We start from the raw sequence: 15,049 nt of genomic DNA, 5'->3' as shown, positions 1-15,049 counted from the left end.
CTGGGCATCACAAAAGCAAAGGATCGTTGCTTTTGTCTTCGTGTGAAGTGGAGTATGTGGCGGCAGTGGGGGCAGCTTGTCAAGGCATATGGCTAAGTCGGCTGATTGCAGATATGCTGGGAACGAGGGAGACGACAGTAAAACTGCACATGGATAACATGTCTGTGATAGCACTAAGCAGGAATCCGGTATATCATGACCGAAGCAAGGATATTGATACTAAGTGTCATTTTCTTCGTCAATGCATCGAGGAGGGCAAGGTGGAGGTTCAACATGTTGGGATAGGAGATCAGGTCGCTTACATCTTCACCAAGTCGTTGGGACGAGTGAAGTTCATGGAGTTCAGGAGTGCATTGGGTGGCATCGATGTGCATCAAGTTTAGGGGTGATTTGTTAGCTAAAGAGATGCACGAATAAATGTAATCTTGTTCGAGTCGGAGTTTGTAATAGTCGAGTAGGGGATGGGCGTGATCATTGACGTGCATGATCATGATCTAGCCCGGTGTCTGTTGGTCACCGCGACATGTCGAGCCGGGCGCACGTAGCGTGGACCGATCGAAACGGTATCGCGTCTTTGTGCGGTATGGCGCGGGAGGATATTGTGGTTATTGAGATCGCAAGACTTGTATATAAATAACAAGGAACAAAGACCAGAAAAGGCTGCGATGGTTGGCAGTGCCATATCTTCTTGTTTGTTGCATCTACTAGGTTAGACTCGTCGTGATTACCATTGTTCCGCCGGTGCGATCCGAGCTCTAGAGTGCGTTGTGCTCCAACAGAAGATGAGTAGGAGGGGTCAGAATCAAAGAAGGACCGTGTGGCCATCGGCATGGTCGTCTCCAAACATGGCGGTGGTGGTGGAAGCTCCCAAGTGCAAGGCTGGCTAGTGTCGACGCAGTCTCATCGTTCACGCGGCCACACAAAGCTACAACCGGTGTGAAGCTGGCCGCCACTGTGAGGTCGAGCAAGCCCGTCCATGAGGCTACCCCACGTTGTATGGGTGCGAGGCCAGCCCCGGCGCATCATACACAGCACTATGTCGAGCGGTGACCTGAGGCCAGGGAAGGAAGGAGGAAGGTCACCTTTGAGGCCCATAAGTCAGAAATGTAGAGGGGGCATTTTGGGCAATATAATAGTACAATTGACTATAGATGGGCCTGACACTATCTAATGTGTATGAAGTGGCATATTTCAGAGAGCCATAGAATTGCAATGTTAGAGTTCAAAATAGGTGAATAGTAATGGTAGTTTTCAGAACTTAGAAAATTGTAATGATACCGATCCAAATAACCAAGATGATGAGGTCCCAATAACAAAATAAATTAGAAACCATGTCTATAGATGGCCAAACGGGCCACACGGCACGAGCACGGAACGGCACGTCGCGGCACGGGCACGGTTCGGCACGGGCACGATTTGGCACGCGTGCCTGCCGTGCCGTGCCTGACGTGCTACCGTGCCAGCCTCCCAGCACGAGCACGACACGACTAGATCTGGAGCGTGCCGTGCCGTGCCGCTAGGCACGGCAGCACGCCAGCACGAGCACGAGCACGAGAACGACACGGCCGCGTAACAGGAAGAAATGGACGGAGGAGATCGCTTGGGGAAGGGATCCAACGGCTCTCGTGACTGGAGTGGGCTGATGGAGCGGGCCGAGGCCGTGCCGGCCGCTGGAGCGGGCCGTGCCCGTGCCGTGCTGTCGTGTGCGGCTTCCAGCACGGGCACGGGCACGGGGGCGTGCCGTGCCAGCACGGGCACGAGGCAGGCCGGGCCGGGCCGTTTTCGGACCGTGCTTTCTCGTACCGTGCTCGTGCCGGCCTGTTTAAATCGGCCCGTTTGGCCATCTATAACCATGTCTTACTTTAAGTATCAACAATCTTAATGTTTTCTTAATAATACATAGGACATCGCCTATCACTACTGGTATAAAGCAACTCATAGACAGGGCATATATATATGCTGGCAGAACATTAACGACAGAAACATTTTTTTGCATAAAAAGATTCTGCTACAACACAGATCGTGCATGCCATGGGGTTGGTGGAGCTCGATTACCGGTTTAAAAAGGTAAAAGCTTAATGGAATCTAAGATGGTACTACTGTATACTTGTATAGTAACTTTTGATCAACAGAGCCCTCATTCCTCAGCAAGCAGATACGCTGAATCCTTGGAAGTAAGATAGCAGGTACTTGCAGGGACGACGGCATCCACGGCAGTACCCTCACCTGTGAGATCGCCATAAGCATGTTCCTCCAAGATGCGAATGTGCTGCGGATCGTGCGTCGCTGGAAGCACCGGCAACATTGCATCTGCAGAGCGCAGAACATCCATAGCTTGCTCAATGGACGGTCGCTGGCTTGGGTCCTGATGCGCACACCAGAGACCCGTAACAAGCACACGCTCCATCTGCTGCTGGTCGAACTCGCCGTTCATTTTGGCATCTGCTGCATCAAGAACCATGCGCTGATCGTACAGGTCACGGAGCCTGCAGACTAGCAGTGCAGAGGCCTCATCTGGCTGTCTCGATCTCGACGCCGGCCGCTTGCCAGAAGCGATCTCGAGCAGGGCAACGCCGAAGCTGTAGATGTCTGCCTCGGGGCAACGAAGGTGGTTGTTGACGAACTCTGGGTCGATGTACCCACGGGTCCCAGCAACGATTTCCGTGGCTCGGGGCTCTGCTCCGTGCTCGATGAGCCTTGCTGTCCCGAAGTCACCGAGCTTAGCGTTGTATGAGGCGTCAAGCATCACATTTTCAGGCTTGATGTCGCCGTGGACAATGCATTTGTCGCAGCACCGGTGGAGGTAGAGCAGAGCAGAGCCCAAATCAAGAATAATCTTGTACCTAGAAACGGATGAAAGAAGTTGTCTTAGATTGCTGGTATTGTTATTTAATGGAATGGAACTACTGGACAAGATGTTAGATAGAAGACTGCTTATGCCAATTTGGGTGGGTACCTCTGTTGCCATGATAAAACTCTAACAGGATTGTGAAGATGCTTGTCAAGGCTGCCTTGAGCCATCAGTTCGTAGACGAGCAGGAGGCCTTCATTACTGTCACACCAGCCGACGAGTTCCACGATGTTCCTGTGCCTCAGCTGGGTCAGGACTTTGACTTCTGCCTCAAACTCCTTGTGCCCTTGCCAAGAAGAGTCTGCAGACAGCACCTTGACAGCCACATGGCGGTCCGGGTCCGTCAAGAAGCCCCTGTACACAGGGCCAAACCCTCCTTGCCCAAGCTTGTTCTCGTCGGAGAAATTGTTGGTAGCAGCCGCCAGCTCGTTGTATTCGAATGGCCTAGGTCCTTTTACTCTGCAGAGTTGAAGTTGAACTTGGGGTTGATTTTGTTGCCCTCTGTTCCTACACTTGTACCAAAGCAGAGCAGCAACAAAGCAGACCACCACCACAATAAAGATAGCTGAAGCTATGACAATCCACCAAACCACGCCAGTTTTGATTGTCTTGTGTTCTGACAGATGAGGCTTCTGTGGTCTTTTTTGCTTGTCTGTGACATAATATTTGCCTGACCGATCTCTGTTATGATCTGAGATCCAATGTGCAAGTGCTTTCTGATCCTGTCCAGAGCCATCAGCATTCACCGGCGTTGTCATTCTGAGATCAACTCTAACTGTGCTATCCTTGTCATGATTAAATGCAAGTAACGTCCTACCATGAGACTCATCATAATAATTGTGTAAAATTGCGCTGTCCCTCGCTCTTCTCATGCCTGACCAATTATTGAGCCCCAGATCTAAAGCACCAAAAACAAGAGCAGAAAACAGCATCACAAGAAGTCTAACCATCACCGATTTCCTTGTCAAGATGGAATACACAGAGGTCACAAGCTCCTTGACATCTGCAATAAACTTCAACCATGATCGCAGGACGAGCAAACCATACACCTGCTCCACATCAAAGATGTCGCACACCTGATCCACAACAAAGCACGCCATAGCCGAGATTTTGCAGTGGTGTGGTCGTTCTTTACTCACAAGCAAGTGATGCGACACCAGGACCCCTGAATAGTAGAGAAACAGATATAGTAGGATCGGTTCGATATGAGTGTTGAAATTTGTGTTGTCGGTCCCACGCATGCCTCCAAAACAACCCGTGAAAAAACCACAGGTCAAAAATATGAGAAATACTGCAGCAGCAGCAGCAGCGTTACGATGGGAGGAGGACAAGGCGGCGGCGGAAGAGCCATCACCGGAGCAACAGTGGTCCACAGGAACAGCGGCGTTGACGTTGCTGTTGTCGTTGGCCAGCTGCAGGTCATGGCGACAAGAAGGAAGCCATGGTCGAAGAGGTGGGCAGGCTTGTGGTCCAGGAGGGTTGGCTCCGCCATTGGCACTCTCTCCGTGGACGATTTGTGGCATAGCTGTAGGTTTCTAGCACTAGGGAGTATGAGGAAGGGGATGGCAGGCATAATCTCAAGTGACAGGGATTGGGGAGACTAGAGGGATAATATAGCGTGTGATGTTGCATTTGTTTTGATGACCAAGCAGTCTTCATATTGTGTGTGTCTCTCTCTCTCTCTCTCTCTCTCTATATATATATATATATATATATCGCTATTCTACACCGCAAGTTAAAACTGACTAGAAAAAATACTGAGTACTACTGAACCGCGTATCACCCATTACTACACCCAAAACCATAAAATACTGAACAAATACTAAAACACGAGTATTGTATCATACTGAATTCGGTTCAATATACAGTTTGGTGTAGAATAGTATTGTATAGCTAAGGTGTGGAATAGCACTATACACACACTTTTTATTAAATCTGGGACCAAGTCTCGTATTGCGGTCACAACCCCTATGAGCAATTTTGGCCACACAACTAGAACAACAAATTTTAAGATTAACAAAGTTATCATAGCCGTATTGGTATCACTATTGGCGGACATATCGTTTATTCTTAAAAAATAGCACAAATAATTTCTAAAATAAATTCATAACACTTTTGTTAAATCGAGAACTGTTGAAAGAATAGCATCGCTAAATACTAAAATAAATTAATAAAAATACGAATACATGTTAAATCAAAAACTTATTTTCTCTATCCCTAAATGTGTGTCGATATAGTTTGTGTCGATAAGTTTACCTTGATTTATAGAAACTATATTCAACATTTGTGTGTCCAAATAAAATTATTAAAAGCTAGATTCAAATATCTACAATGATACTAATTATGTGCCATAAATATTAATATTTTTTAATATATATTTAGTCAAAGTTGTTTCTTAAGAAATAAAAATGACAAATATTTAGGAATGGAGGGAGTAAATCCATGTAGATTGATTGAACCACAAGAAACTAAGGGCGGCACTAAAAATTAGATAGCTGCTAATTTTTAGTTAGCTAATTTTCAAGAGGAGGTTGGTTGTAGACATCTACTAATAGATGATTGGATAGTGAGTTCAAGGTGTATATGAACTGTTAGCACATATTAGCGACTTCAAAAACTGCTAATAAACCTAATAGTTCTTCAGTTGTTAGCAATAATAGTTGATTCATTTGTTGGTCGGGGAACTGGCAACTATATGGCGACAGGAACCGGAAAAATCGCGTGGCAACTGGCAAGTGGATGTCTATTTGTCTGTTTTCGGGTTCTCTCTAGCTTTTTATTCGGAAGAAGTACGGGAGCACAGTACCATTTCAATTTGTGTACGGGGACATACAGCGTTTGCACTATTTTTTTTTTCTTTCCATGTTTTCATTTTCTGTGTTTACACATGTTTTTAACCGATTCTAGTGATTGATATATTGAGCCTCTATTATATTTTGACTACTATCTTGGTCTCATAAATAGTATCATTCTCGATGAGTTTAAGTTTTTCAACTTTGACCAAATATATATAAGAGAATATTAATATTGTTAATGTATAACAAGTATGATTATATTATTAATCATTGGAAATACTTCTATAATAAATTTATTTGAGATTCAAATGTTGCTGACATTTTCTACAAACATAACTAAACTAGTACAAAATCTATGTGACTTTTTTTTGAATGGATGGGGTACATGTTAGGCCTCGTTTGGTATATAGCTACCTTACCTAGGTTGAGTGTGTTTTAAGAAGTTCGACATGTTTTCACACTTGCTTGAAAAATTAACCATTTGGCATATAAAACAGAATCAAACAACGTATGAATCTGCTAAAGAAGATGTGCCAAAGGGATCCTAATTAAGTAAGCAGAGCCTAGCTGCGTTCACACGTCGTACTATGCTACTACTATTATATAGATAGAAGTGCAAGCCCTGCTTCTGCCGCTTGTGTAAATAATCATCAGTACTTGTAAAACTGCCACTCAGCAGCGTTGGAGTACGTATTAATTTATTTTTCTCCATAATAATCTATTAAACTATCTCCTTTGTTGATTTGCATATATCATCTATCAGATTGCAGTTGTTAATAGTCTATACGCGTTTGGGTTCACCTTTGGCTTCACGTTCGCATATAAACAAGTTGAACCGCCGCGTGTGGGACCAAAGTTGTACGTAGCTCCTTTGTTGCCGAGGGCTACTTTGGATTTTTTTGGTTGCGACATGGAAAGGAAGTTTCCATGTGCCTTCTTCCATTGACCATTGTCTTGTGTGTTTTATGACCGAGTTAGTTGGACGTTTCTCTTTGAGATGCTACAGTCTAGGAATTTAAACCCCATGGTCATCAGTTGGTTTAAACAAGTAGTTATGAGTGGTTCTATAGGGATTATGCTCAATGGTAAAGATAGTGCTTACTTCAAAGCTGGTAAAGGCTTAAGGCTTAAGGAGATTCTTTGTCTCCTTTTCTTTTTAATTTAGTTGGAGATGGCTTATAAAAAGTGCTAGCTAAGGCTTCTAATAGAGGTTTAGTCAAAGGTCTCTTAGAGGACTTTAGACCAGGGGGGATTATATCACTACAATATGCAGATGATACAATATTGTTTTCTAAAGCAGATGCACCTGTTTTAAGGAATCTTAAATGTGTTTTGATGTCATACGAACAGATCTCTGGTATGAGGATTAATTTTAATAAAAGTGAATTAGTACCTCTCAACTTAGATATAGAAGAAACACATAGCTTTTCCCCACATTTTCTCTTGTCCTGTAGGTGCTTTTCCTAAAAAGTATTTAGGAGTTCCTCTCCATTATGATAACCTGACCAGAGAAGACATACAACCTCTAGTAGATAAAATTTTGAGAAAGATAGCAGGTTGGAGGGTGAAACTCTTATCTCTACCTGCTAGAGCTATGTTGCTTAAATCTTGTTTAGCTAGTATATCCCTTTGTATTTGCTAGCCTTCATTAAGTTTCCTAAGTGGGCCGTTAAAATTCTCAATACCCATCTTAGCGATTATTTGTGGAATGATTCAGCAGATAATCACAAGTTTCATTTAGCTATCTGGGAATTAGTGTCACTTAAGAAAGAATATGGTGGTTTAGGTCTTCCAAACCTTAGGGACCTAAACATTAGTTTGTTGGCTTCTTGGCTGAAAAGACATAAATTTGATAGAGATAAGCTTTGGAAAGAGGTTATTGATTGTAAGTATGAAACACAGAGACCAAACATCTTCCAAACTAAAATGGACGGTGCTTCTAGCTTCTTCAAAGGGTTTATGTAGGCATCACAAGCAGCCAAAATGGGTTATAAGTGGAATGTAGGTAGTGGTAAAAAAAAGTTAGATTCTGGGAAGATAACTGGCTAGGCTCCTCTAGTCTAGATCTAGTTTTATCCTTTGTATAGGATTATGAATCCAGAAGGTAAAACAATAGAAGATCTATGGGATGGGGTTAATTTACAGTGTACTTTTAGAAGAAATGTTTCTAGAGATCTTTATCAATCTTGGCTGGATATAGTAGAGTTAGTTGCTTCTGTTGAATTATCAGATGAAGAGGATGAAATGATTTGGTAGTTCAATACCTCTAGTATTTATTCTTCACAATCCCTGTAAAAAATATAAAATTTAGAGGAATTAATTTTGTTTATGTTTCAGCTGCTTGGAGTCTCAAAATTCCCCCTAGGGTCCATTTTTTATAGCTAGTGATGAATAATAGAGCATTAACAAGAGGTAATTTGGCTAAAAGAAGAAAGTTGGAGGATGATACTTGCTTGTTTTTCTCAGAGAAAGAAACTATCCATCATGTTTTCTTTGATTGTGTAGTGGCTAGACAATGCTGGAAAGTTGTGTCTGATAGTTTGGGGGTTGAAATAGGTGTAGATTTGACTAATATTGAAACTTACTGGCTAAGCAATAAAAAGCATTGTTTATCTAATATAGTCTCTTCTACTGTTATTTGGGCTATGTGGAAACTTAGAAATGATCTTTGTTTTTAGAGGATTGGCTGGAGAGGCATGGAAATGCTTCTTTGCAGGATTGTTGGTCTTTTATTGAACTGGGTGGTCCTCTATCCAGCAGACAAGAAGGACTCTCTGAAAGAATGTATAGACAAGATCAATTCAGCAGCAAGCAAGATTTTGTGGCTCCTGTATATCTCCAATCAAGACACTATATGAGGTTTCAGAGAAGCAATGAAGAAGTGTCTGGACACTACAAGCTGATGGAAGCTGTAGAGAAGAAGAAAGAGTTGCCTTGGTGGAGTGCGCTGGACACCTCCCTCTCTGATTGAGTTGGGTAGCTATTTGGCTGTCACAGTTCTTGGATGGACGGTTCAGCAAGTGCTCGAAGCGGTGGTCTAGCTGCTTTGGCGTTTATCTAGTAGTTGTGCCTTGTTGTCTTTAGAGCCCTGGTGTTGAGTTCTGACATTGTTCGGTCCTGGTGGACTTTTGGCTTCTTAAACTGTGTTGTAAAGTACTTTGGTTTTTTTATTTAATTGAAAAGCTAGGGTAATATCCCTCAAATTCTAAAAAAGATATATACACACACTATCGGTGTCTCGACTCGCGATCTAAACAGTAACAAGTAATACAAGTCTGCGTACCCTTCAACCCAAATGCGGATGCAAGAAGAACATAGAGATTTATACTGGTTTAGGCCAAGCGTTTCATACGTCTAGTGTGGGGAGTCGACTTGTATTATCCTACATCCAAAGTGCTCGTAGTAGGGGTTACAAACAATTTGCGAGAGAGGAAGTATGTCACAAGCCTTAGCTTGGCTCGTACTTGTGGTGTTATTGACAGTGTGTGTTCGGTATCCTACTTTGAACGAGGCCCTCCCTCCCCTTTTATAGCTCAAGAGGAGTGAGGGGTACATGTGTTTATGTTACAATGTCGTGGTGTTGTTCCAAGACGTGGGTTAAGGTATGGTGTCGTACGGGAGGTGAGGTGCTCCATCTCTGACGTTGTAGTGGATCATGATCTCGGCATGGTTGCCCCTGTTGATCGTGCCGAGCAATACTTATGTTGTAGACATGATGCTTATCCCTGTTCTTGCCATGTCGACCCCTAGCTCTCATTCGGGTTATTCCCGAGGCCTCTTCCTTTAATCCACGTTCAGGAGTGTTGATGGGTTCATAGCTATAGTACTTGGGATTTGACGTCGCCCACTCATCCTGACTCGATCACACGTATAGTGACAAGAGTCGGGTATGGTAGTGATCAGAGTAGGCGGCACAACGTGTGCCATACCCTACCACATAGCATGGGTGCAAGGACATGCCTTGTGTCCTATTTGTTATACAGCAGCTACTCGGCGTGCGCAAGAAGCCTGGTTACTATATCGAGGAGAGGGGATCCGAGCACAGGCTCAGGCGAAGTGGAAGAATTAGTTCAAGGTTTAGGTCTCGGGCGAGACAAAAAAGACATCCAAGGCTTGCTCTTGGACGAGAGAGAGAATTCGTCTGAGGCTTGGCCTTGGATGAGATGGAGGACACCTCTGAAGGGTCGAGATGGCGGACTAGAGGGGGGGTGAATAGTCCTTTCTAAAAATTATTACGCCGGCTAACCGAAACAAATGCGGAATTAAAACTATCGGTCTAGCCAAGACTACACCCCTCTATCTAAGTTCTCTAGCACCTTGAAAAGATCCTAAACAAGCAAGCAAGGTGCTACCTTAGCAAGAGCTCACCTAACCAATTCTAGGAGCAAGGTCACACAAACCTATGCAACTAGTATTTTGCAAACCGAGGGAGCTCCTACACAAACTAGTGAGGCAAAGCGCACAAAGCCTAAGCTCACTAGCAAGCTCAATAACAAGGCAACTAATGCCAAATTAGAGAGCGCAACTTACTTAGCTACACAAACTAAGCAATGTGACTAACAAGGTTACACAAACCAAATTAGTCACGCAAGGAAACTACTTCTAGCTACACAAGCAAGAAGGCAACTAGCAAGCTACACAAGCTAACTAATTACAAGAGCAACTACACAAGCACAAGTATATGAACGTAAGAACCAGCTTGTGTTAGGGACATGCAAACCAACGGGAAGAACAATGTTGACACGATGATTTTCTCCCGAGGTTCACTTGGTTGCCACCAAGCTACGTCCCCGTTGAGACAAGCTCCAAGGTTGCCGCCGGTCCTCTTGCTAGTGGTGACCCGCAAGTCACACTCTCCCACGTGGAGTGCTTACCACAAGCTCTAGCACTTGACCCGGCCGGACCACTTGTCGCTCTTCACGTCTCGCTCAACTAGAGTTGCTCTTCGCGATCCCCGCGGGGTGAGCACCGTACCCCTCACAATCTCTTCTCCGGAGCACCGCACAATCTCCTTGCGTGCTTCGACGGAGTCACAAGCCACCAAGCCGTCTAGGAGGTGGCAACCTCCAAGAGTAACAAGCACCACCGGCTTGCAACACGAACACCTAGTGCCACTCGATGCAATCTCTCAATGCAACGCACTAGAATCGCTCACTCACACAATCGAATGATCACTATCAAGCATATGTGAGTTAGAGGCTTCACTAGCACTCCCCAAGCATGGACACTAAGTCCCAAGGGTGCTCAGCACCGGCCAAGGCCAGCCACCACTTCTATTTATAGCCCCAAGGGCTAAACTAGCCGTTGCCCCTTCACTGGGCAAAACACGTGAGCACCGGACGCTCTCAAGGAGCCACCGGACGCTCAACACCCAGCGTCCGGTGCTCAGCTGACCGCCACGTGTCACTAGCCGTTTGAAGTCGACCGTTGCCGCCAACGGCTACTTCGCACGCGCGCCTGCACAGCACCACCGGACGATGGCACCGGACGGTCCGGTGCTCACCGGACTCGTGCGCAGAGAGTTTGTCAAACTCGCGACCTCACCGGACGCTAGGCACCGGACGGTCCGGTGCTCACCGGACTCGTGCGCAGAGAGGGTTGCAAAAACCCCTCACACCGGACGCTGAGCACCGGACTCACTCCGGTGCGTCCGGTGCACTCTGCTGCACCCGACAGCACACCGGACGCTAAAGGCCAGCGTCCGGTGCCTCCGCGCTGAGCGTCCGGTGAGTGTTTCCAATTGAGAAACACTCCCGTGACTTCTCTAAAAATTCCCACTGGCGCAATAGAAAATATGCACTTAATTTCCTCAAAAAGCGCCGAATCCCGCCTCGCAAGCTCGGCGGGAGGGAGAGAGAAACCCACACCTCTCTCAACCCTGGGAACACCACCTCCTTTGCAAATGTGCCAACACCACCAAGTGTACACCACCATGTGCATGTGTGTTAGCATTTTCACAAACATTTTCCCAAAGGAGTTAGTCTCTCAAACTTGCCACGCCACTCGATCCTAACACGTATGCAAAGTTAGATCGCTCAAGTGGCACTAGATGACCGATATGCAAACAAGTTTGCCCCTCTTGATAGTACGGCCATCTATCCTAAATCCGGTCATAAACTTCTCTACACACCTATGACCGGTGAAATGGAAATGCCCTAGGTTATACCTTTGCCTTGCGCTTTCCATTCCATCTCCTCCAATGTTGATGCAACACATGCACCAACCAATCACCAAATGATATGATCCACTTCATATCATCACATGACCGTATTGGTTCATCGATCTTGACCTCACTTGCTCTTCACCGTTGCCTCGGTCCATCGGCGCCAAGTCTTGCTCAAGCTTCACCGTCACACGCGGTCCCTCGCTTCAAAGCCTCCGACTTGCCCTTCACTCTTGCAACCGGTCCATCAAGCCAAGCCTCATCTTGATCTTCTCCACCTTGGTCACATGACTCCATGTCATGTCTCATATGCAATGAGCTTCTCCATCATCACATAATCACCTGTGGACTAATCTCCTGTGTATCTCACATAAACACTATTAGTCCACCTAAGTTGTCACTCAAATATCAAAACCAAACAAGGACCTTTCAACCTCCCGTTGCCCGAGGCCCGCCTTGGACTGAAGCAGAGTGGTTCTAGCCCAGTTTGGAAATGTCCTTTGGGCGGCCTAGCTGTCCTCCTTACTAAGGTCAGGTGATTTGGGCCTTGGCCTTTGTTTAAGCAGATTTGTGCTTTTTATGGTGTTAGCTTGGGTACCCCAATTTACAGTAGCTGACAGTAGCCCTCGAGCCTGTGGAGGAGTTGGTTTCTCCTTCAGAGTCTTTTCCATTTTTACTAGGGGTATTTCTTTCAAGGGCAGTATTTGTGTCCTCTGGCGGGTGCACGTGAGTGCACCTGCCGGGTGTAGCCCTCGAGGCCTTGAAGGAATGGGTCATTCCTTCAAGGGCTTTTAGTAATTTGGTGTATGTAGATGAAAGTTGCGTTCTATACACGAGCCATTTTTTGGCTTTAGCCTTGGTGCGGGTGCAGTTAGGGACTTCCTGGCTTTTTAGCCTAAGGGTCGGTCAAGGACTTCCTGGCTTTTTAGCGTCCCTCATTCATCCTTTTCGTTCGGAGGAGGGGTCGGTCAGGGACTTCCTGGCTTTTTAGTGTCCCTCATTCATCCTATGACATAAATTTAGGTCATAAAAGCTTGTGACATCTAAAACCAATGTCATAATATTATGACATGAACACTTATGTGTCACAAGTTGTCAATAAAGACGTGCATCTTTTGACATTTCAGTTTTCGTCAACTTGGTGCCATAAATGGTGATCTATGAATTATTTTGCATATATTATGACATATTTCAATTGTCAAAAGATGGCACATTTCTTGTAGTGTGGGTGACACCATGCTACCCTCGGTGGGCGAGCTATGGTGTTCCCGGTGAGCTTCTAACGCGTTAGTCCAAGTGGAGGCCCGAGCTCCATTCGCTAGGGGTCATCTAGCGGCCACATAGGTGCGCTCCATGATACCTGAGGGTTGTCTTGGTGGATCTCGGAACTGTTCACTAAGTTTTGAGGGCTTGGTGCCTCCCTCGATGGGATCCCACTAATGAGACACCTGCTTGGGTCTCAGACATGGCTTTTTGGGACGTGCCGAGTGAAAGGTCCTAATATGGCTAGAGGGGGGTGAATGGCCTATTTAAAAATTCTACAAAACTCACTAAAGCAAATGGTTAGTAAATAATAAAGCGTAGCTTTTTGCTCTAGCTCTAAAAGGATGTTTGCAAGCCACCTATCCCACAATTCTAGTTGACATAATCACTAGGCACACAAGAGCTATGTCACTACTTACACTAGAAAGCTACCTAAAGTTTCTATACAAGTAAGTAAGCTACTCTAGTTTGCGGGAATGTAAAAGAGTGGATGAGAAAATTATACCACCGAGTAGGGGATGAACCAATCACCAATATAAACAATCAAGCACCGGGAGAATGCCAATCAAACACAATTGAGACACCAATTTTTCTCCCGAGGTTCACGTGCTTGCCGGCACGCTACGTCCCCGTTGTGTCGACCAACACTTGGTGGTTCGGTGGCTAAGAGGTGTAGCACGAACCTCGTCCTCACTAGGACACCACAAGAACCTACCCACAAGTGAGGTAACTCAATGACACGAGCACTTTACTAAAGTTACCTTTCGGCTCTCCGCCGGGAAAGGTACAAGACCCCTCACAATCACCGGGAGATGGCTACGAACAATCACCAACTCGTGTCAATGCTCCTCCGCTGCTCCAAGCCGTCTAGGTGGCGGCAACCACCAAGAGTAACAAGAAAACTGCAGCCAAATCGATCCCCAAGTGCCACTAGATGCAATCACTCAAGCAAATGCAATTGGAATCACTACCAATCTCACAGAGATGTTTAATCTATGAAGGAGATGAGTGGGAGGTGTTTGCTTAGGCTCACAAGAATGTATAGTAGTCAAGAATGCCAAGAGAGTGAGCCCCAAGCCGGCCAAACACGTATTTATAGCCCCTCAAACAAATAGAGCCGTTGGCTCTTTTCACTGGGCAAAACACGAGGTCACCGGACACTCTTAAAGGGGCACCGGACGCTCAACACCTGCGTCCGGTGCTCTAGAAACAGCCAGGTGTCAGAGTCTAACGGTAACCTGCAAAGCACCGGACACTGAGCAAGTTGCCACAGGACGCGTCCGGTGCACACCGGTCCTAAACTGAGGGAGGTCTGTAAAACGCGCAGGGCACCGGACGCTTAGCACCGGACCGTCTGGTGCTCACCGGTCTTAAACCTAGAGAGGTTTGCAAAACACACAGGTCACCGGACGCACACCACCGTACGCTCCCAGAGCGTCCGGTGCTTCCAGTCAGGTTTACTCGCAGAAGACAGATGGTACCGTACGCATGAACAGGAGCTACCCTGCGTCCGGTGCTCACCGTTCGGTGCTTAACCCTAACACCACAGCACACCGGACGCACAGCCTCTGCGTCCGGTGCCTCAATGGTCAGCGTCCGATGAGTGTTTCACTGCGAGGAACACTTCCGTGACTTCTCAAAAAGCGCCGAATCTTCCATGAAAGGTCGAGCCGGGAGCCCATCTTCCATGCGGGCGTACAAATTGTCGGTCTGCGTGACTGGTGTGGGGCTCGGGTACCGAATAATATTCACTACCCTGGGTACCCATTAGCACAGACAGAACATTAACGACAGAAACATTCTTTTGCATAAAAAGATTCTGCTACAACACAGATCGTGCATGCCATGGGGCCTGGTGGAGCTGGATACATATACATACATAACACCCACAGGATTAGCGGTTTGAAAAAGGTAAACTTACTGGGATCTAAAACGGTACTACTGTATAGTAATAGTAACTTGTGATCAACAGAACCC

General features: G+C 46.0%; 1 protein-coding gene across 1 annotated transcript; it reads right to left on the bottom strand.

Moving 5' to 3' along the window:
* On the bottom strand, positions 1,911 to 4,493 carry LOC8076752 (probable kinase CHARK). Its single transcript, XM_021461128.1, has 2 exons — positions 2,957 to 4,493; positions 1,911 to 2,843 (listed from the first exon to the last, which is right to left on the bottom strand). Exons 1-2 carry the CDS (start codon positions 4,372 to 4,374, stop codon positions 2,138 to 2,140), a joined length of 2,124 nt encoding a protein of 707 aa, XP_021316803.1. The 5' UTR covers positions 4,375 to 4,493; the 3' UTR covers positions 1,911 to 2,137.

This window comes from Sorghum bicolor, chromosome 5 (genome assembly GCF_000003195.3).
Source record: "Sorghum bicolor cultivar BTx623 chromosome 5, Sorghum_bicolor_NCBIv3, whole genome shotgun sequence".
In the NCBI taxonomy this organism is placed as follows: Eukaryota; Viridiplantae; Streptophyta; class Magnoliopsida; order Poales; family Poaceae; genus Sorghum; species Sorghum bicolor.
The sequence above is the reverse complement of the archived record's forward strand: the minus strand, read 5'-3'. Positions and strand labels throughout refer to the sequence as shown.